The 23,939-nt window shown below is 37.9% G+C and overlaps 2 protein-coding genes and 1 long non-coding RNA gene across 3 annotated transcripts in view; 2 read left to right on the top strand and 1 right to left on the bottom strand.

The window, feature by feature from the left end:
• Positions 1-1,023: 1,023 nt before the first annotated feature.
• On the bottom strand, positions 1,024-1,621 carry LOC122846568. The gene is made up of 3 exons (XR_006373260.1): positions 1,405-1,621; positions 1,237-1,321; positions 1,024-1,152 (listed from the first exon to the last, which is right to left on the bottom strand). It is a non-coding gene; the product is annotated as an uncharacterized LOC122846568 (long non-coding RNA).
• Positions 1,622-13,015: 11,394 nt separating this feature from the next.
• The window catches only part of LOC122846563, a 32,981-nt gene continuing 22,057 nt past the window's right edge, over positions 13,016-23,939 (top strand). Inside the window, exon 1 of the mRNA XM_044143596.1 lies at positions 13,016-13,401. The gene's annotated coding sequence lies outside the window, so the exon portion shown is untranslated. The remainder of the gene's footprint in view (positions 13,402-23,939) is intronic.
• Positions 14,996-22,845, top strand: LOC122846562. Its single transcript, XM_044143594.1, has 5 exons — positions 14,996-15,029; positions 19,170-19,781; positions 20,545-20,875; positions 20,959-21,134; positions 22,541-22,845. The coding sequence occupies exons 2-5, from the start codon at positions 19,201-19,203 to the stop codon at positions 22,755-22,757; spliced, it is 1,305 nt and encodes a 434-aa protein (XP_043999529.1). The 5' UTR covers positions 14,996-15,029; positions 19,170-19,200; the 3' UTR covers positions 22,758-22,845.

Here is a 23,939-nt window from a genome sequence, read left to right as displayed (position 1 = left end):
CACATCAACAAAGCTTGTAGCAGATTGAGTCTTTCCGAGACATTACTTTTATGCTACATATTCGCTTTTTTTTGTTTGTTTGTTTGTTTGTTTATTGGTCAGTACTTTTGAAAAATTTTGTATGATCTTGAGAGGAAAGTAAAGATAAATGACATAATTTAGCAGCAAAAAAAATTACTCAATTTATGTAAGAAAGGAAACTTAAAGATAAAAAGCATGCGCGATGAAAACTTTACATTAAAAAAGTGCCTTTTACTGTCTTGTTTATTTGATGAATAGAGGCAATTTTTGGTCAGAGGTTCACTTCTGGGCCACATTAAGCGTCAGCTCCAGGAGAAGCTGCAGTTAAAAGCTTCTTATTTAGAGAATTATATTATGATGTATGTTGCAGAGGTTGGAGTTATTTTTGGAGTGTAGGCTGAGCAATAAAGCAAGATGATGAATTGTCACTGCATTTATATTTATCAAGCTGTTGGGCCCCTCTCGAGCTTTGTGTGTTTGCATGTGTGCAGTGAATATAAATTTGCAGAAAAAGGGGGGGGGGAATATAATTTTGTTTGTTTTGTACATATTGGAAAAAGGCTTCTTTTTCATAGATTCATAGATATAGCTCTTATTTTACATTGCGATTTGCATAGCTTCTGGAGATGAGTCATCCTTATGCTTAGATGCGTCTTCGAACCGCTGACTGAACCGAACTAACCTCTCTGATAACCGAGTGCTCAGTTGTTTTGACTCGGATCAAGTTGTTCATCATTGCTGTATTATTAATAGAAGCGGTATCGATTGATTGCCTGATAGTTGCATTTGTTTGGTATGACTAGCAAGTGCGTTGAACAGAAACTCTTCCAAACAAGTTGTTTACAAATATCACATCTATTCAGTCCATTTTTGACTGAACCAAAAATGGTAACCAGCACTTTAACTTAGTGTTGCTCAATAAAAAAAATAACAGAATTGCATAAATAACAGCAAGTAAGGAGTCTGAGCCTGAGTGAAGCTTTCCTCCAATACCTGGACCGGCTGCTGCTCCAGTAACAGCTGCAACTCGGAGCAGCTGAGGCAGGGTTGACCTGTGTCATCACACCGCTTCCAATCAGCGCCAATTAGTGTGAAGGTGAGTCGGTGTCAAGGTGATGATGCCGCTCCAACCTGTAACACAGTCTCTTGTTAGAATTTCTGTCAGTCACCTCGATGCAGCGAGTAGCTGGAGTTTATTTTCCATGCTCAGGGTACCTGGGATTTGGTTGCTAATTGGCAGTGCACGAAGCCAGTATTAAAGAGACAAGCGCACCGCCTGGACTTGCATGGGGGAAATTTTCTACCATAATCCAAGAGCACACATATTTAGTCTGAAAGCAGAATTGTGTCTTTTATTCTCAAAATTGTAATACTTTTGCTTACATTTTCATTTTGAAAGCAGGACTTCATGTCTTTCTTCACAAAACTTCTCCTCGCGCTCAGACAGAGGCTGCGTTCACACTGGAGCCTGAAGTGACTCAATTCCGATTATGTGACGTAATCAGACCTGCATCGGATCTTTTCATGACGGTCTTTACAACACTGGTCGGATTATTTTTGACTGCGAGCCAAGAAGAATAACAACAGCCATGACGGACTATAAACTGTTAGCGTCCATTTTTACTTCCGCAAACACTGAGCACTTCTTTTTATGGCGGTAGGAAAAACACTGAATGCTGACGCTATTGCGCCCTCTACTGCGCATGCGGTACATGCGCCCTCTTCCGGGCGCGGATTCTCCTTTGCCCGGAAATCACATAGGAGTCGCAAAAAAAAAAAAAAAAAATCTGATTTGACAAAAAATCGGAATTGGTTCACTTCAGGCTGCAGTGTGAACGCAACCGTAGTCTTTGCTCGGACTGTTTGCTCCCTTACGGACATTTGCTTCTCCCTACATCCTGTGGGTGGTGCAGATTGCTGCAATCGATAGTAGCCTATGTGGTTACTATCGATTAGCTTGTGTGGCTGATCAATCATCGTTTTAATCAAATACATTAAAATGATGGAAGATCTGTTTGTAATCAAGCTGTATACATGCTGGGTGATAATGGGATGAAAATTTTGAAAATTATAAGAGAAAATTACCACAATCAGTATGTGAAGGAGAACATATTAAGCAAATAAAATGCTAAAAACGAGGTCACAACTGTTGCATGGGTTGCATTAATAGTTCAAGTTAAACCTGACTAAATCAAGTTTTAATGCCTGATGTTGCTTTAGGAAATAAATTTTTAAAAATCCTACATTTAGACATTGTAGACATTTAGAATTTGTCACTGTAAATGTCACAAATTTTGAGTGACATGCGCCCAACATGAATGGGGCGTTATGATGAAGTGAAATAGAAATAACATGTAGTTTTAAAAACCTTTTAAAAATAAAATCAGAAAAATATAGGAAACATATTTAATCAACCATCTTTACTCTGGTGGCTCTAAATAAAATCCTATGCAGCTGTCAAGAGTCGTCTAATCAGTAAATGAAAGAAAATGCTATCATGGATACCAAGGCCCACAGTAGATAACTCAGGGTTTACAATATAAAACAATAACTTGATCTTTAAACTTTCATAAGCAGCACTGTGCCCTCCATCACAAAAGAAAAGAGTTTAGCAAATCAGCAAACCTACCAATTAAGTCGACAGGTTGGCGAAGAGAGCATTCATTGTAACTCTGGAGGAGCTTCAGAAATCTGGTGGAAAAATCTGTCAACAGCACAGTTTAATTAAGGAAAACTTTGAAAGATACTTCCACAAAAGTAATCTAGTTTTTTTCTGATTTCTGTGAAAAGGTTTTCTCTTTTTTTTTTTTTTTCTTTCTGGTTTAAGACATGAACCCCTGCATAATTTGTTGATCCTATCTCCATGTTCTATACATCCGTTCGCTGTATTCCCGTTGCTTCATATATCAGGATGAGCAGTGTAGGAAGACTGCCAGTAAATCTCTCCAAAACCAAATTAATGCATCGTGTGTTGAAGCTCGCATGGCACTTGAACGTATTTCTTTAGACACATGTATTTTTTTTAGTCATGCAACATTGCGAATACAATGTTGCATGACGTTTTTCTATGTAAGTAAGAATCTTGGGGAAATACGATTAAACTCGTATAAAGACTGTAATTGGTGTTTTGTGTATTTTCGAATAACCTCCGTATTATGAATATTGCTGTTCAGTGATGATGCACCAGCAGCAGTAGGAGAGATTATTTCCCCTGCTGGGCTCAGCATGCTGCTACTTAGAATGCTGCTTTGCTTGTGTGTTGTTGTTGTTGTTGTTGTTGTTGTTGTTGTTTTGTTCTTTTTTAAAGATGGAATGATTCTTTAATAAGAAAACTCTGTCTCTCTCGCCTGCATTGTATTCCAGACCAACAAACTGGGAGGTAATGGATTCACCACTCCAGAGGGAGATTCTTCTGCAAACATACGTTTTCTTGGTTTTTAGCTTAATTTTTTATTTTTTTTTAAGTCTGAATTCTTATTCACTTTATCACCAATTGCCTGTATTACCAATCTTTCCTTTATTGATTTAGATCAAGACATGTATCAACACTAAAAGGAGATAAATAAAAATGTGAATGTCGAAAAGAAAACAGTTCATGTTTACCTGGTGCCACCAGGGGGCGGATATGCCTGCAAGACATTAGAGACAACAATACGGCGTCTGATTTGGACAAACTTTCCCACGTCAACCGCCATGCTATTTATATTTTTTGACATCTGGAGAATAATTGCTATAGTTAAGTAACAGTGTGTGACTGTAAATGTCAAACAGAGTTTGTTCTTCTTAAACTGTCTTAGCTCAAGTCATATTGTTGCTGCCATGGAAACAGACAGCCATGTAAATTGGTTCTTTGTTTTACTTTCTTGTAAAAAATACTCCTAGAAGACTGCTAAAGTGTCTCCGTCCCGTCCATCTGACCTCCAGATGGTTTCAGCAGCATTCTGAGTTTGTTTGTTTCACTCTGTTAAAAGGATTCAAGGGTGTAAGACTGCTCCAAAGTCAATGGTTCCACTGGTTATTCTTTATTTTAACACCGGGTTATAATTTTCATTTGAACTGGAATGCACTGAATCCAAATCTGAGATTGTATGAGAATGATTTGGATTTAACTCAATCACAGGTAGACGTTAATTGGATCGGTTTGTGTTATACAATGTCTTGAGGCAACAGCTGCAGTGAATTACCACTACACTGTAGAAATATATGAAACTGAACTGAAGTTGAAAAAATGACTCTATTAAGAATTGAACTAAATTGAACAGGAATGAAATGAACTGAAATTAATTGTGAGAAGTGACAAGCACAACAATTTCATACTATATATATGAAGATTCTTTGAAAAATTGCATCCTGAAATGTTAGAGGTTTATGGACGGCATAATATGTTGCTGTTGATATGAAATTATAAAAGTGTTTAAAATTCTTACTTTAGATTGGTTCTTGTTAAAGGTACGTTTTTCCTCTCCACTATCACTACGTGCATGCTGAGTACGAGAGATTGCTCCAAAGTCAAGAGCATAAACTTAGGGCAGTGCTGCAAGTAAGTTCATAAGTTCAATCTGATGGGGTTCCTTAAGAAACACGGTAAACTAACTAAAGAACTACTGCATTGTTTGGAAATAAGAATGCTTTGAAATGCATGCATGATCAAACTGAAATCAGTTCACATTTGTTGTGAATTGGCGCCATATGAATAAACTTTTGTAAATAAACTGATTTCAAATGAAAGATTAAGAAAAAGGGGAGCACAAAGCAAAAGGAATATTAATACCTAGCTCCAATATGCTGGTATTTAAGAAACAAGGTTGTTCTTACACCAGGAGTTAAGGTCAGACAGGAGAGTATAATGACAGTGAAAGTAAATGTTCTCTCTTTGCTTCATTACCGAAGAAAAATGGGAGGGTGGACATTGGTAATGCCCATGCAATGTGCAGCAGATGGAGCCTTAGAAACATTAAAAACACCTCTGTTGGCCAAGATAAATGAGAGTTGTTCCACATGGAAAGCACAAAAAGGACCACATGTAGAAGAATTTGCAGAGAAACAAACTGCGGCATGCTGGGAAATTATTAAACAACATCTGCTCCGGGTTTAACCAAAAATCACACATTAAGGCGCACGCTTCTAACAATGGCGTTTTAGTTAAAACATCTCTGTTTTGACTGAATCAAGGATCCCGGGCAGCCATGAAAGCTTGACATGCGGGGTCTGTTGGAGTCCCTCAGTCTGCTATTATGAACACGCCAAACTAGGCTTCTGTGTTTCATGCTCAGTGGGTGGAGGTTGCCAAATGACTGGTTTTTACATGAATTAAAATGCTGGTTTAATACATCAAAGCGCCCAACGGCCTCATGTCGTTTTTTACATTTGACAACTTATATTTCTGCTTTTCAAGCCCCCTGACAAGAACAATGCTGGCTTACTTTAAAGCCTCGTCTTTGAAACAGTCTGACGGAGAATGACACACTGGGAATAAAGCACAGAGCTGACAAATGTAATACATCACAACTATATGTCCACTTTGGAGATATATAATATTGTTGGGCTCATAACTTTGCGAAAAGAAAATATGAAAAACATCTGTCAAATAAACATGAGATACTTTAGGTATTGTTCCCTGTGGTTTGTTGCAGTCTGACCTGTGAGCCTGACAAACAAAAAATATGACAAAGATGTCATATTCCCATCATTTTATGTGTTTCTGTTTTTATTTTGATTTAAAGGAGAACAATGTGCAATTCAGTGCATTGTGTCTCTGTTAGCAGTCGTCGTGGAAGTAGAGAGTGCAACGTAAATCTGTGGGGACATCTGCTGGTAGACAACAAAACAAGGTAAAAGTCTAAATTCTCCTAAAGCATTCAGGAAACTAAATGACCAGGTTATGTGACTAGTTTAATTAAGAGTGTCTCTTTAAACATATGCATGTCTGAAGTTGTGTTATTCTTCATTATTATGTATCAAGAAATGTGGTGAAAGCTGAAAAAACTGGTAATCAGAGAATATAGAGGATTTTTTTTTCCTTGCTTCAGTTTGAACTGAAGCAAACCTACACTTCTGTGTAGGTTTGCTTTTCTTTTCTTTCTTTTTTTTAAAACTTCAACTGCATAATTTTGTGAAACAATGATACCTCTTTTTACAGCTCAACCCGAATCGCACAGACATTCAAAATGGGCGTTGTAACAGCTTTAGGGATGTTAGTAGAAATTATGTTTCTTCCTTGTCTAAGCCTTTCTCCATTTATATTGGAAAAAGGTGAGATTCAGAATGATTGGATGTGCTCCCTCAGAGCCTGCAGGTGGATAAAAATTTCATGCAGGAAGAATCAAGGAACAGATGATTCCCATCTTTTTTTTTTTGTTTTTTACATCTTTTTTTGTGCTAACTTGTTTTCAGTTGAAAACAAGTTAGCAGCAATATTTTAAAGCTTTGTGCTCATTAGGACATAAAATGTGGCTGTGCTTGCCTTTCAGCACATCTATTTATCAAATGACACTTTCACCGCCCAATTATTTTCAATTTAAAACTTGACAATATTGTGTATATTTAAAAATGAAGGTGAAAGTTGGTGTTTTACATACACATTAAAATATAACTTCCTCATTTTCAAGGCAAATGTGTGTTTTCAGTTTCAGCACATTAAGAAAAAAAAATCTAATTTATAGCGCAGTCGACTTAATGACCTACAGTCTTTAAAATCTAATATCTTTTCTGAAAAAAATATATATATATTCCAAGGAAGATAAGTCAGTGTCTACATGCCAAGTGAAAAAATCATACTTTTAGTCTTTTCAGGGTTTTCATGTGGTGTAATGTAATAAGGCAATCTTTAAAATAGGAATTATAAGAACTAAAGTCATTTCAGACCCATTTTCCAGTCCATTCCTCTGGTAAAATGAACATTAAAGCTTGAAGTTAAACATCTTTGAACAACCAGCAGCCATTTAAATGGCACAAACCACTTCATGGAAAGTAGCAAAGCACATTTTTGTCCATGTTAAGGTCATGTTTAAAGTACGGCTCCTTCCTGAAAGGCTGAGATTCTATTTCATTGTAATGGAAAACATTTTAGGGCCGTTGCCTTCCACCAAGCAGGTCCTTGGTTCAAATCCCAAGTCTGGGTTCCTTTGCATGTTCTCCCTCATGCATGTGTTGTTTCTCCAGCCTCCTCCCATATGACTGCTGTGTTAGTAGGTCTCTCTAAATTGCACTTCGGTGTGTGAATGCATGGTTGTTAATAACATGTATTGCAAAAAATCTTTGAAATTCCCAAAATGCCACCACTAAGAGTTATGTGTTACTCTTAGGGTTCTTTGTGAATGCCTTGGTGTATTGAATAAAAGACTTATACCAGCAAAATCTTCCATTTCTTTCCTGAAAACATTGTTTTGTCTCAATAGTGCTGCTGTATAAGTTTTGAAAGCATCCATTATCAAAATAAAAATAAAACCTCCTAGTTTTCTGAGAAGTAGATGCAGTTTACTGTGCTGCTCTGGGATTAGAAAAAGTCTAATCTGTTTTATTCACCATTGTGACTGGAAACTAAAGCTTCAGCTACAGTTGCAAAATATCTGTTTTTGTGCATTCTGGCCCTGACTACTCATGGGTTGACTAATGGCTTGTGGTCTCTGAGGTTGCATTTAGGCCAGAGAATTTCATGCCTCAACAGTTTCAGGATTTTTGCCAGCGCCCGCCACAACCTGCTCAGTGTAATTTAATAAAAAAAAAAAGAAAGACATTATTTAGAATTTGTTATAGAAGAGGCAGATTCAGGCTTAAAGTTCCCTTCTAAGAATCATCTTTCAGCCTTCTTAGTTCACATTTATTACTCAAGGAAAACATGGCAACCTGACTGATACACAAGAGATGATATGTTCGCATGGCTTCCTGAAGTAATTATGTTTAACTAGAGATGGGTAAAATAAAGTCTTTATTTGGTCGGCAAAAGTATATTTTCTGTTTGTGGCATTTCACTGAAAAACAAGTCTAATTCTGAAAATTAACTGATACAGTCTGCCCACATTTGAGTGCGGGTTTATGTATGCATTTGGACGGAAAGTTTGCCCATGTTCATGTTTATTAATGAATGTTTTAGTCACAGCAAAAGATTGCCTTATTACATTACACCACATCGAAACCCTGGAAAGGCTATAAGAGCCGATTGCATCATGCAGGTCTACTTTTTTTTACAATAACCCCGAAGGCATCGCATTCATTTTCAACCCTTTTTAGTCATTAAGGACAAAAAGCAAGAGCGGATTTTTTTAAAAATATGACTCAGCAACCCGATGTTTGTTACATTAATGGAGGAGACGGTGGGATCATAAATAACAGCAAGGCATTCAAATTTTTAAATTATTCTGAATTAGTAAATGTTTGGTTGACCCGAGCACGCCAGAAGTTGGTTTTGTTTTTAAAGAAGAGGACAAAACATTATTCTGTTAGCATAAAAAAAAAAAAAAAAAAAACACATGGTACTTGAAGCGGTAAAACGCAGAAGAATTTTCACTTGTAAACGTTTTTCTGTTTTTCTTTTTCAAATGGACAAAAATGTCCTAATTGATACATCTGATGATCACATATCACTCGTTTGCAGTGGGACTCATGGATCCTAGGCAGCCATAAAAAGCTTGACATGCAGGGTCTGTTAAAGTCCCTCAGTCTGCTATTCTACACATGCCGAAGGGTTTAATGTGTCACGCCTAGTGGGTGGAGGTTGCCAGCTGACAGATTTCCACAGGAGTTAAAATAGTGGTTTAACACATCAAAACCCACAATGGCCTCATGCTGTTTTCTTACATTTGTCAATTTATATTTCTACTTTCCAAGTCCCCTGGCATGAATGATGCTGGCTTACTTTGAAGCTTCAACTTTGAAGCAGTGTGACTGGCTGAGAACGCAGCACCAAGCTGACTAATATCTCTGAGAATTGATATGCCACTGCCGTTAAGAGAGAGTAACACTGCTGGCTTCATAACGACGCTGAGATATCAAACATGGGAACAAAAGTTGTTTGATGAAGCTTCAGCTAAACATACCTGTGGCAATATAATGACAAAAAAATCATTTCAGAATATAGGGTGCATCTGTTGTTAGACTTAGATTAAAATAATGGACAAATCACTGCATTGCGCCTCTATTGATAGTAATAATGAGAGGAAGTTTCCATAGCAGGCTGTAAAATAGACCTGTGGGGACATCTGCTGGTGGAGAGCAAAACTTCTACAAGGGATATTGTTACTCAAAGAGGTTTGAAGCTGAAGACAAAGGCTGAATTGAATTTTGTAAAGTAGTTAATTTATGAGGGGGAAAATGCCAGCAAAGCATTGCGACTGCAGTATGTCACTTTTATTTTTAAAAAAAGAATGTTTTTTTAATATATTTGCTAAAACTGTTACCATGTTGTGACAGTATAATACGAGACAGATAATCAGTGAAAAGACTGGCCTCCTCCACCGCCTCCCAGTGCTAATATCTGAAGAAATGCAACTTGTCAGAGCCAGGAGGAGCATCTTAGTGCTGTCAATCAACTCAGTGTATACGCTGCTCAATGTGCTAAAGAACTTATCACTCCAGGAAAGTCATCTATCTACCATCATCGGTGGCCATGCTAACTAGCATGAGCAACCACGACAGGCTCTGCTGACAGGAAGAGACAGTAGCATGGCAGAGAGCAAGCGGGAGAGATGGAGGAGGGGTGAGCAGAGTGCACACTAGGATGATTGACAGCACTAAGACCCTCCTCCTAGCTCTGATTGGTTGTTTCTGGTTACCACTGGGAGTATTTGGTAAAGGAAGAGGAGCTGGATTTGTTTTCCCAGACTATCTATCCGATACCATACTGTTACCACTTAGTGACAATTTCAACAAATATGTAAAAAAAATGTTTTTAGTAAAAGTTACAAAGTGCAGATTTAAAAGGTCAACATTTGCGTGCTGTGAAACAGTATTTTCCCCATCTTTTCCTTCTGCTTGTTTCAGATTCTCTTCTTTGCATAAGAAGGTGAAAATCCAACTTTGGACGGTTTTGAAGTCACACCAAAACATCCGAGTCAGATTTAAAGGCTCGCTTGAACAGGGCAGGATAAGTCAATGGGCCACAAAAACATGTCCATTGCGTCATTTGCACGAAATGAGAACATCATAAAGTATCTGTGAAAGAAACATGCAAATGCTGAAAACAAACAGAATGGAAACACAGTGCTTTCACTGACAGGGGACACTGAGCCGCGGTGGATTCATAACCCAAGTGCCTCATTTGTGCCCTGGAAAAGAGAGACGAGGCACCTGATCAAACTATGCTAAAAATGCTGTGATGGATCCCCGCAAATCAAGCTTGAACACTTGAATTTCTTGCTGAGGCAGTGAGTTACACTTACATCAACAATGGAGAAATGTTTCTTTTTTGTTGCTCTTCCTTCTCTCTCCTTACTTCTACCACATCACTATCTTAACTGCTCAGGGTATGGTGTCCTTGTTTTGCTACACTCAGTCTAAATTAAATTGCTACTTGCAGACTATGTTCTGAGAAGGTGAAAACTGAAGCTGTGAGAGAACAAGCAGCCACTGGGCGAAGGCTCTTTTGAGATGCTGTATGCATAAGAGAGCAGCATAAACATGCAAGGCATTACTTCGCATATTTAAACTGGTTTGTTGGTCGAAAGGTGGTGGTTGGTGGCTACTGGTACGGCTGATGAGTAGCTTCATTGATGATGGCTTCCCTTCATCTCATTCTGGATTAATAGCTTTTTGCTTTTTTCGCATAAACGGCAAAAGTAAGTACACTGACAGAGCAATATTGAGCAGGATACTCTATCTACTGACTTTAGCTTGTAAAGATTTCTCTCCTATGTGAGTGAAAACTAACAACGCAAAAATTCTTTTGAAATATGTTTTACCTGTTTGTAAAAAGGCATTTTGTCACCCCCACAATGGCTAGCTTGCTGTAAAGAGGAGTTGCCACAGGTTTCAAGTTTGGTGGCGTTAGGTTCCGAATCAATGACAGCAAATTGTAATAAGGATAATTCCACACAATTTGCGAAACTCTTCTAGAAATTAAACTCTTAATCAAGATAGAAATCCTCCTCTGATAGCAGGCAAAATACAAATTCACACCAAAGTTCAGAATAACATTTTCAAAGACAATGGTTTCATTATGACAGTTTTTAATTAGGAGTAGTGGTTAGAAAATGTGTAACTTAGGCTATTTATGCCTGCAATTGAACTGATCCGCTATTGTTTGTTTTTGCAGCAGTTTCTTGTCTTTAGTATAAGGTGCTTCAATTCCTCATAATCGTTGTTTGGTGTGAGGTATGGTGCCCACACTTTATTCATTGTAGCACCAGTGAATCTCTGATCTTTTAAAGAAATCTGTGGACAGTTACCTGAATTAGTTAAGCCTGCATGCACTGATTACGTTATGTCAGATTAGAGGTCTGCATATGTCCATTTCTATTTGTAGAGTCACTTTATTTAAGGTGTGTTTTACAGTGCTGTATACATGACCAACATCTCACTCTTGCGTACCGGTGTCACAGGATGGTGGAGCAGACATCAGCGCATGAAGTGCTCAGATTTTTTGGTCAGATGTACGAAGTCCCACCGGACATTTGTCGGGTCATTCACGTCCGCAAGGCCCTGGAGAAAATACCCAAACTGCAGGAGCTCAGTGTAGACAAGAGGCTATTGGGATTTTCAGGAAAAAACGGATTCCCAACGTGGACAAGGTGTTGAAGAATTTGGGATAGCTAAAATAAAAGCTTCTGGATGGACCTTTATTTGCAGCTTAAAGCTAACAGTGAGTGTATGCCTTCTTTTTTTTAGAGAATAGTTTATTCTTATTATTGTCTACCTATTTTCTTTTTTCTTTTATCTACAAATCTCTGATCTGTATGTATAGATGCTAAAATCAAATTGTGTTTTATAAGCTATCAAAATAGTTCTGAAAGGTGAATTATTTTGCTTAACACGAAAACATGTTTTAAATCAACAAGACAACTAAATGAAGCTGATTATTTTTTTAAAATGATAAAAAAAAATTGTATTGAGCTTATAGAGGCTGAAACATTTTAAATACAAGTTCTGAAATAACTTTAAGAGCAGAAAGTGGGGAAAAAGGATGTACGTTTTGATAAATATAAATAAGCAGAGGTGTCAAATAGTTTAGAAATGATTCTGAAAAATTGTAACATTAGAAACAAATTTGTTTAAATACATATTTTTAGGCTTTGATTTCTGTTAACTGGGATTTTACCACTTACAGCTAATAAAAACAAAGTATTTAAGATTGCAACAATTTACATCTGACCAACAGAAAATATCTGAGTATAGAAACATGTGACAAATAAAAAGTATGTTTTTATTTGCCAAAAGATGAATAGTTTACTGGGTTTATTTGGCGAAGTCAGGTTTGTCTCCAAAATGCACCTTTCTGGTTAACTGAAAAAAAACAAAAAAGAAGAATTAGTCCGAGGGTTTTACTGTTTGAAAACATTTAATTTGTGAAATATTTCCTTGGAAATTAATATTTTGTTATGTAAGAGGAATAAAACTACACTGTTATATGTTTAAATATTTGGACTCTGTTACCAGAGACTACCTCTAGATGTCACCAGTAAAGTGTTCATCAGTCACTGGAGCCGCTTTCCTAATGTCCATTAATCATTTAATTTCCTAGTTTACAGTCTGATCGCAAATTATTCTGAGAGCTTTTTTTTTTTTTTTTTTTTTTTTTTACTTCATCATACCGCTTCTTGTTGGCGTAGAACATTTACGAAGACATAACTAAAAATAATCTAATCCATTGAAAACAGAGTTTATTCAAACATACTTCACCTTGAAACATTTAAAGTAATTTAAATATTCGTTCGAATATTTTTGATATGTTATATAGAGCTTTTTTGTGGTTTTATATGCAAGCTGCTCATTGGCCATCCTCCTCCTAGAGTATTCGGGGCAAGGAAGAGGCGTGGAGTGAATCTTACTGGCTCCATTAAAGCTGCAAGGATTTCACCATGCAGCTTTAAATGCTCCAAATAAAAGAAATAGAATTCAGTTTAGGTTTTTTTCTTCTTTATTCTTTTCCCATTCTTTCCTTGTCGCGCAGGAAGTTCTGGACAATCGCTTTAACGGGTCAGGTTGAGCAGGCGCATCGGGATGCACTGATTTATTTTCTCAGCGGGACTAAATGCTGTGATGTATGCTCTCTCTATACATCACTAGTGACTGGCTGGTGGGAGTGGGTGACGGCTAAATGAAATAGGAGAGTCCGGAGTGCACCGATAGGAAATCGATTATAATCATTAGTTCATCACCGCCTTGTCGGCGACTTGTCTGCTAATCCAGAAGGAGGAAGCCGAGCAGAGGCTGCAGTCTCAGCTTCGGGTAAATTTTATAAAGCTATTTATTAAAAATGTGATGCTTCGAATGCTTTTGTTATTTGTGTGGCGCATCTATTCTTATTATTATTTTTATCTTGACCAAGTACTCATGCATAAATTCATTTATAATTGATTTAGTTGAATAGTTAAGTGCACTTTAGATTTAAATGCGTGATTAATGTAATTTTTTTTTTTTTTTTTTTTTTTTTTTTTTTTTTTGAGACACGTTGGCTGAGCTTTTTTATATTGGTTGCTTTGTTGTGTTCTCACAAGATTTTCAAGTTGCTCAATAAAGTTGACACCCACAGTTTTTAGAGGTTAATATGTGTGAAAAAAAAAATATATATATTTTTTGCACTTTTCGGTTTTAACTAGTACGATCTGGTTTTTGTCCTTCATTTTCTAAAGATTTTAAAAAACGTCGGGGAATCCTGACATCTTATTGGTTACCTTCATTACGGTAAAGTAATGTGCATCCTTTATAAAACGCTGATGAAAAAAAATATTATATGGCCATTGTAAGAACGGACACAAACGCTATGCCACGGGTTTGTGTTTGTGTTATCCTCTCTAGGCCAGTGGTCCCCAATCTTTTTATCACTGTGGACCGGTCAAGACTTGGCTAATTTGGAGGGGGTGGGTGAATCGTCAGATAAGGCTTCTGCATGTTGCTGTGTAAGCTAAAGCCTAGTTAACACGTTACAATTTTACCCTTTTTGCTCTGGTCTCCAGGGCAAAAAGGGTAAAATTGGGAGCGAAAAGCTGTTGAATGTTGATTATGACAGGTAGCCAATCAGAAAACGCGGTGACGTCAGCATGGAGGGGGAATCCCAAACAGCTGACATGGCGCAACCCAGAGTCCGGTGAACATCGGCGATGATATGTGGAAACTATCATCTGCTTAATAAACATGGATGTTTATTCAGTTAAAAATGTTAACTACGAAAAAAATAACTCGCCTCCAAATCATCGTGCAGCAAATAGAGCGGCTGCTCCCTCGTCTTTTTGTTACATCTGTTAGTTTGGAATGTGGGAATCACCTATCGATCCGGGATCAATCCATTCTCCTGTCTCTTCTCTGGGCCTTTTCCCTTCTCAAGGAAGCTTTCCAAAGACATTTGATCTGTTTCTTACTCATTTTCCTGATGTGGGCTCAATTGACCTTACCACAGGGGCCCCTTTTCATTGGCTGATGCCCATTCTACATAGTAGAGCGGCTACAACGTGGTGGCCGTTTCACAAACACATGCGTCTGTTAGCTAAGTACAGCATAATAGCAGTACTGATACAACTTCTACACAGTCTTACATTAGCTAAACAGATCAATATGCAATGTGTACTGTATCTGACACACACTAAAGATTTTATTTTAGCAGAAAAGGCTTTGGACTAAACTGTTTCTCGTGTTAGCCACTCTAGCACCAAGTACAGCTAGTAAATCAACCATCGCTGTGTTCAGGGAAGCGCTGATTAATAATCCAGAAATAAATATCAAGCCTGGAAACTTGATATCGTAACGGACTGAATGTTGTTGTTTTTTTAACGTAATCTTGACTCGTCTTGCGGAGCGCAGGCGGTTGCCACGGTAACAGGTGTGCTTAAGATACAAAGACAGAGAGAGGGAGTAAAAAGGTACGAGTGGTTTTGAGTTGATCACCTGTTCGGGTTATTTTACCTTTGTTTACAGCCGCCGTATTTTCTAAACGTTGGACTAATTACCTCATTCACTTGCGAGTATACTACATCATTCACAACAAACATCAAATAGAACAAATATATTTATTCAAATTTTAACAAACAAATGGCTTCTACCGCGATAATTATGTGAAATTAGATCAATTATATCCCAGCTTCAGAAGATTAGCCTTTACCTTTACAGAGCTCTTTGGTTTCTCCTATCAGTCTGTAACTTCTCATATTGAGGTCCTCAAACCAAATTTCCGATCTACCATAAGTGACTGACACCTGCTGGGCTCAGGTTTGCAACCAGATTGTGACTGAGAAACCAGTAACCTTCTCCCAGATGATGACATGAACTTGTTAGTTCCTCTGTCCATTGTAGTAGCTGATATATTGTGAAAATCCGGTAGAAATGATGCTAATAGAGTCATGTTTACTTAGAAACAACGCGCCGCGAGGCTTTGCTTGCGAGACTTGCGGTCGCGTGGGTCGGTTGTGGGCGGAGCTTGGTAAGGTCCATGTTAGCTTCCAAGACGCAACCGAGAGAATCCGGTTAAAGGATTTTCAAAATAAAAGATCCTCCAGACTCAAATAATACATAAAATGGAAATATTTAATTATTTCTTGTGGGCCGGTACCAAATGGTCCACAGATCGGTACCGGTCGGCGGCCCGGGGGTTGGGGACCACTGCTTTAGGCATTTGGCTGAAAGAAGCAGACAGTGGACTAACAAGTATTGCAAGATTTCCAGTAGGGAAGTGAGAACTTGTAGGGTCTGTTGGTTGAAGGACATCTTTTTGGCAATGGTTCATAGTCTTCAATAATGGTTCAAAATCCTCCCTTGAGACACGTTGGCTGAGCTTTTTTATATTGGTTGCTTTGTTGTGTTCTCACAAGATTTTCAAGTTGCTCAATAAAGTTGACACCCACAGTTTTTAGAGGTTAATATGTGTGAAAATATTTATTCTACTCTGACATTTTGTGCGTGTCTATAAAATGTCTTCATCCCCTTGGATGCTTTACCCTTTTATTTCTTTTCTAAATCCATCATAATCAACAAAGTAGCTTTATTTGACAAAAAAGTGCAAAGAAAATCTTTTATGTCAAAGTGGGATATTCATGCACTTATTTGCTTATTTACTTGTCTTTACTTTGTATAAATTAGTTTCTACAAAGTAGTACAATCAAAACCCTAACAAAGACAATACATATGAGATGTAAGTATGTTTATTGTTTGTGTGACTAATTCTGAATCTGAGTGAATAATTCAGGTGTTTTTCACCCCCGTTCTTCTTCTTTGATCCAGCACAACTGTGTCAAATTATTGCTCCAAGTGCTGTTGAAGGCTGTTATTCATTTACTTTAGTCAGATGTGTGACAACAGGGAAAAACATAAATCGTGGGATTGTGGGTCCTGAGGAAAGCCTGGCAGAAGCCATTTCATGTCGGAACAAATAGGTCAGTCCTCTTTTTTTGTTCTCTCATCATCAACGCTGTTGTACCTTTTGTTCAGTTCGTCTCATTGTTGATGCAGCTTCCGTCTGTTTTAAGTTCCTGTTTTAAGTTCCGTTTTGTTATTTTCACCAAGTGGGCTCTCTGCTATCCCAGTAATATGTTTCCCATTTTTAAGGGGCAGTATTATGTAAAATTATATCGTGTTTTGGTGCTATTCCCTCATCAAAAACATAGCTGGAGTGTTGCTTTGATTCTTTCATGCATGTTCTAGAAATCCTTCAATCTCTAATAGAAACCATTCAGCTGTATAAAACACCTGGCTGGACCGAGTGCCTCCTTTGAGACAGAAATACGGTTTCAAGTTACCAAACTTGTTACACTAGTGTTTTTCAATCTAGTAAAAAAAAGACACCTGGTTGAGGTTTACCCAAACCCTAGCGAATGATTTAGAGGAAGTAAAGAAATGAGGTCTACATTTATTGTACTTGTCGATCAAAGTTCAAAATACGTTTTCTACCCATCCTTACATGGCTTATTGATTTAAGTAACTTAGGAGTGGAGGACAAAAAATGATTTGCAGCAAAGAAAAAAGCTTGTATTAAAGCTGCAGTAGATAACTTTTATTTAAAAAAATAAGTTTACTTGCTTAAAAAAACATCTTTTTTTAAAACTGTCACTATTTGTAATATAAGACAGATAATCTTTGGAAAAAACAAGCTCCTCTCCTCTCTGTGGTGTTACTACAGGCTTCAGAAATGCATTGCAGATGCTGCTTTTCTCTCATGTTAATATTCTGCTTCCTGTTTCTATTATATTCACACTCACTCATGATATTCACCTGCACTACCCTCAGGTTAAACACGTCTTTATGCTTCCATGTGTTTCACTGATCTGCCCTCAAAAAGCTCTTATTTGTTTCATTGTTCAGGGCAGCTTTTAAGAAGCAGTAAGGTTTTCTGTAATGTTTGAATTCTAGTGTGTGAATATGATCCTTTGTCTGTGAAATGTTTACCTTGTGTGATTCTGTTTTCCCACCCTGATTCATATCTAGTTCTTTGTTCTTTGTTCCATTATTGTTCTTGAGTTTTGTAAATATTGTTTATTAAATCTCTCAATGTTACCTGGCATTATACACTTTGCATTCACATATGTTTTGGGAGTAACATTTATAACTGGAATGGTTCATTATTTTATGAATTTACTAACATTTTGTATAAACAATAAATTTTTTAATTGCTATGTATATTAGATCTGTCACCTGTCATACATGTGAATGATTTCTACTTTGTATGTTTTAATGATGAACCCCAGGAAGAGTAGTTGGGTGTAAAGGTATTGGGAATCCTAAACAATAAATGTAGCTTTTTCTGCTCAGCAATATCAATGACATATGTGCTTTATTGTGGATTACAATTTGTTACTTAATTTCTGTCCTCATTTTCTGCATCCTGGAAATCATAAGGCCCTAAATGTGTGCAGCGCTTGTTGGCTCCAGTTTGCATGGAAGCTAGACGTGTCGTAACGCTACTATCTCAATATCTCAACCTCTTCCAGGTAATTCTTTACAAGTAACATCTTGTTTGACTTCACTGCTCAAGATAAGTAGACCATCATGCTTGGCATCCAGTTCTTTACTCCGTTCTTTGAAAGGCTTGGGGGGAAAAAACTGAGCAAAAACAAAATTAACTTGGATGTTATAATGGAGGTGGTGTGAGGGAGGCTGTCTCTCCAGCCTGTATTTACTTGCCCACTTTTTCTCTATTTTTGGAACCTTTCTTTGCACATCCTCCAAATCTGCTCAACTGGTCTCTCGATGCAATTCATCAAATTTTCTCCATGAGAAGACTGGGCACAGGCGAGCCCTCCTGTCCTGCGGGGACACACCCGACGTGGTACACCCTGCATTTATTCATAGCAGGATTTCTGCTGTTTGGAGCTTGTGGATAACTGGTTTATCGACCAATTTGGCCGAACTAGCGAACACTTGGACTGTTGGTGTGGACAGAGATGCGAGTCTTGCTGAGACTCTCAGCTCAGCTGAGGATTCAAAACTCACTAGAGGGATGAAATCAATCGAGGAGAAGTTGCTAGTTTTGGTTCAGTGTCAAACTAATTTGGATAATTGGGAATTGAGATGTATTAGAAAACTTTAGGGATGATTGAAATTTATAATCTACCAGACCTAAACTTAGAATCTAGAAAAAACCACCTTAGCAACTACATTTTAGACTGCTGTTCTTCTGAACCAGAAAAGGAATTAGACCAGAGGATACTTACTTATACATATCTACCAGCCCTGAAAAGGAGTTTCTAGTTTATATATTTTGGATCAACATTATTAGATTCTTTTTAGACTCCTGTTCTTCCAACCCAGAAGAGGAATTTGACCAGAGGATATTTAACTATCAACCCTGAACAGGACCACCTAGTTTACATACCTTAGCTCGACATTAGATTGTTCTTCTTCTTTTGCTCTTTCCTTTGGTTTATTATTTTGTTTGTATTTCCTATTACCGTAATTCCTGTAAAGCGCTTGTTGCTGAAAATGTGTTGTATAGATAAAACTACCTTTACGGCCTCATTTATGTAACAGATTCAGAATGGCCCTGATGTTTTTTCTCTGCCCTTTGATTCCAGGGTCTGCCTGAGGCCAGGAACCCATTTCACCATGTCAAACTCCACCAGAATTAAGTTCCTCGTCCTCCTCTTCATCACCATATCCATAATCATGCTCTTTGTTAGCAATAGATCAATCGGCTTCAAACCCAAACTTGTTGTTTCACAAGTTTGTGAGGGATCAGTCTCCAAACAGAGTATAACTCCCCTGAAAAACACCAAGCACTTTTTAGTCTCAGCCTACATGGATCAGAGAGTACAGGGCTTTGACCTTCGCCTCATCGGGATGTTTCGGAGAGACTCCATCCAGGAACTCCACTGCTTTTTCTGCTGTGCCGGCTACACAAGTGAAACCACTCCAGCGAAAATTTTACAACACTCGGACAACTTCGGGTTTCCATTCGTCACCACAGATGTCTTGTGCCAGATTCCTAAAACCTGCAAAGCTGCACATGTCACTCTTCTGACTCAAACGAGGCCTGAGAATGGAACCGAATACGTCTGGCTTCCCATAGGGAACAAGAAGACAGATGGAGGAGAAGAGAAAAGGATGGATTTCACTGTGTGCGTCTCCAATTTGTTTGGGGGCTACAACAACGTGCTGCAGTTTGCACAGACACTAGAGATGTACAAGTCAGTAATCCTAAACTTTACTAGTGGGAAACATCAGTTTTATGATTTATAATGGGAAATTGAGGTTCACAGTTGTGAACTCAAATCTATCTATCAATATTCTGATTGATTTAGAAAAGCACAAGATTAGTAATCAAATCTTGACATGTCCAATGCTTCTCTTTCTACCCACAGATTAATCTCACCTAAAATAATTCTGGATTAAAACTTCTAGTTAATATCTAAAAACAATTCATAAAGCCAGGAAATTTCTACTAGAGCTCCATGAACCATTTAAATGTTGAATAGATTTATTTTCAACTCTGTTGTGCTGCAATAGGAGATAATTACCTAAGGTAAATATTAATAAAAATTGTAATTTAGATAAAATTATCATGTTGGAGCACCACCAGAAAGTAATAATAATATCCAAATAGTCCTGACTCAGTTAGCGTCTGTAAATAACTGCTTGATGAGGCTTAGGTATTAAAAGAATAGATGAGTATTTTAATACAAGAGTATTAAAAACAAAAATGTAATTTTACAGTTGAATACTTCAATCGACAAACTCGCTAAGCTACTAAAACTCAACTAACTACTGAGGAAGATAAAACGTCAATTAAAATAAAACTACAAAAAGTAGCAGCTTAGTGGACTATCGGACTGCAGGAAAGAAGCACCTATTGACTGCAAAGTTGCAAAAACATTTAGCACTTCAGGCTGTTTTACCTGCAGTGTCAAAATATTTAGTAGGTGATTTTATTTTGTCTTTTTTTTGTCCAAGGTTGCTCGGCGTGAACAGAGTGGTGATCTACAACACTAGCTGTGGTCCGGACCTTGACCGTCTTCTGCAGGGTTACAGCCAGGAGGGCTTTGTGGAAATAGTTTCCTGGCCGATCGACAAATACATGAATCCATCGCGAGGCTGGCTCTTTTCGGAAAGTGGTGGTGATATTCACTACTTTGGCCAGCTCACCACACTCAACGAGTGCATCTACAGATCCATGGAGCGTTCCCGCTATGTCCTGCTAAACGATATAGACGAGATTATCATGCCGTATCAACATGACAACCTGAAGTCTCTGATGGACGAGCTGCAGAAGCAGCATCCAGAAGTAGGTTGTTTATCAGTGCATTAGGCTTGTATTTTCAAATATGTTTCCCATCCTTTTATTAAAGCATATTCTAATTTTTTTAGGTGGGAGTGTTCCTCATTGAGAACCACATCTTTCCCAAGCATCACTTTGAACCAAGTGGGAGGTTTCACATTCCTAGGTGGAGCAAGGTGCCTGGAATTAATATTCTGGAACATATTTACCGAGAAGACCCTGACCGAAACATTTACCATCCTCACAAGTTGATTGTTCAGCCAAGGTAGGCTGAGAAATGCATTCAGCCTTAATTTATATTGAAGTTAAAATGGTAAAGTCCAAATTTAAATATATGGGTTTTTAAAAATTACATTAAAACAGATGCTCAAACTCTTCAGACCACAACAGGATGTTGTTCAATGGTTCTCAAATGTTTTTGTAAGCCGTACCACCTCAGTAAATACAATGTTGTTTTTTCTTGTTTTCATTTTTAAAATAGTGCAACAGGTTTTTATGTTTTAGAAGAGACTCAAGGACTGAACCGTGATCATCTTTTTTTTTTTTTACTTTATTCTGCCAATTGTATAACATTATTCTGGTCGTATTGCGTATTTTCTGCATTATAAGGCTTATAGATAGACGCTACAGTAGAGGCTGGGGTTACGTTATGCATCGAATGTCAACAAAACAGTCAGATAGGTCAGTCAAACTTTATTAATAGATTACCAACCAGCGTTCTGACAACCGTTCACTCCCAAAATGAATAAACAGCTGTTTTATTATTTTCCCCGAGGTAAAGTCAGTGACGTGGTAACATGTAGTGCAACATTTATATCACAAAGTGGAGGGGAACTTTCCCTCGATTCAATAGACACGTAAAAACAGTGATACTGTTACAGTAAATCAAACGTTAGTGCAATCACAATATAGTAACGCTTTATATAGTGCAAAGCAATAACAATATATCAATAACTCAACGTTGTTCAAACGTTAATGTCCATGTTCACAATATGACCAACCTTGTTCAGCTGTAAACACACAAAATAAACATGTAAAGCTCACTTTATTAATTTATTCCTCGTCCACGAATCCCTCGAATTCTTCTTCTTCAGTGTCCGAATTAAACAGTTGGGCGAATACGGCGTCCAACATGCCGGCTCCGTCTCGATAAAGTCGTCATTAATCCAGTCAGTGTCCCTGCTGTTGTCTAGCAGTTCAGTGACAATTCCTGCCTTTCTGAAAGCTCGGACGCAGTTCGCAGTCTAGCTTTGAATGCCCTGTGACACCAATATCTAGCGGCTGGAGTTCTTCTTCTACGGGGTTAAATGAAGTCGGCGGCTGCTTACCGTAGTCGCGAGACCTGTTGTGGCTCAATATTGGTTCATATATAAGGCGCACCGGGTTATAAGGCGCACTGTCGGCTTTTGAGAAAATTTAAGGTTTTTAGGTGCGCATTATAGTGCGGAACATACGGTACTTTGTTCTCATAGGCTACTTCTTCTACTGGCTTGGCCTTAATTTGATCTCTGCTGTCACCTAGTGACAGGAGGCTTGCTTAGCAGTCAAAATATGAATAAAGACAATAACAAAGTTTGGTTTGTCATGCCTCATGAGAAGTACTGATTTAAAGTGTGTTTTACAGTGCTGTATACATGACCAACATCTCACTCTTCTGTACCCGTGTTGTAGGATGGTGGAGCAGACATCTGTGCATGAAGTGCTTCGATATTTTGGGCAGAAGTACAAAGTCCCACTAGAGGTTTGTCGAATCATTCACGTCCGTGTTGCCCTGCGGAACTCACTAAAACTAGAGGAGCTCAATGTGGACAACCGGCTGTGGGATTTTCAGGAAAAATTGATTCCCAACGTGGACAAAGTGTTGAAAAATCTGGGGTTCATACAATAGAAACTGAAGGATGGAGTCGGAAAGAAAGACCAGCCAACAAGGATCCTGTTTCGCAGCTTAAAGCCGACAGTAAATGTATGCCCTCAGAGGGAGCTTGTTTAGTGCTTTTTTTATACTCAGCCCCCAATTTATACCCAGCAAACACACGAGTCAGTTTTGCAAAGGAATAATGTGTATATGAAAGGTTTTGCACAGGTAGTTAAACTATTCATGTACATGTAACACAGGAGTAAACTCGTGCTCTTTATTTCAGCAGGTAAGTCCTATTTGTAGAAGGGATTCACAACAGCTAAAGCTAATCCTTTCCTTGATGTATATATTTTTTCATAAATGACTCTGGGATTTTTAAGTTGTTTTATAAACTGGAATTAAGTTTGCATGTAAAGGTATCTTATCAATGCTAGATGCACAAGTAACAGCATTTAATTACTAGAAACTTGAAAATCTTGTTGTCAATGAACACAGGGTTCTTTATACCTTTCCTACCTCAGGGAACCATTTCATGGCAACTCTACCAAACCTTTTAACCGTCCCATTATGATTGTTTCTGAGGTACAGCAATAATGTTGGTGGGTCAATTTGACCCAGGGAGTGTTCAATCATGCAGTAGAGCCAGAAACCAAACAAATCCTCCAAAACATTTTTATATCTGATTATTTACTCCAATACTAACAATTTCAGTCACTATTTGTGCAATGATGTATTTTTTTTTATTTCTCACAAATAAAGGATTGATGACGACAACTTACTGATTTGGACATAAAAATGGAATTTACTTTTTTCATGTCCACTGGAAAAAACCTACAAACAAAAAACAATTTTCTTGAAATTGATCTTTTGTAATTTTTTTTTTATTACATTTGGGGGGGGGAGGGTCAAGGGTGATCTTTATAATTGAACTTGAGATATGTATACTGTTCTGGGTCAAATTAACCCGCTGATTAAAATCAAGACAAATGAGGCATGGTGAGAATATTTTTGTTTTCCTCCACCCACACTGAGTGGGTGTGAGTTTCTCCATGAACGGGAACAGAAAAGGTTCCCGTCAAAAGTTGTGTGAACACCTGCTTTCTTGCAGTTTCCTACTAAAGTAGAGAATATTGAGAGAGTGGGCTTATGTGTGTGTGTGTGTGCGTGTGTGTGCGTGTGTGTGTGTGTAGGTGTGGGTGTGGGTGTGTGTGT

The sequence above is a fragment of the Gambusia affinis genome, linkage group LG16, assembly GCF_019740435.1.
Source record: "Gambusia affinis linkage group LG16, SWU_Gaff_1.0, whole genome shotgun sequence".
Classification (NCBI taxonomy): Eukaryota; Metazoa; Chordata; class Actinopteri; order Cyprinodontiformes; family Poeciliidae; genus Gambusia; species Gambusia affinis.
This window is presented reverse-complemented; position numbering and strand designations above follow the sequence as displayed.

Bases quoted from the DNA above. Each gene is read 5' to 3' on its own strand.
- LOC122846562 (XM_044143594.1), top strand. From the start codon at position 19,201: ATGTCAAACTCCACCAGAATTAAGTTCCTCGTCCTCCTCTTCATCACC. The intron at 20,876-20,958 runs GTAGGTTGTTTA...TAATTTTTTTAG, and splicing joins TGCAGAAGCAGCATCCAGAA to GTGGGAGTGTTCCTCATTGA. The intron at 21,135-22,540 runs GTAGGCTGAGAA...CCCGTGTTGTAG, and splicing joins AAGTTGATTGTTCAGCCAAG to GATGGTGGAGCAGACATCTG.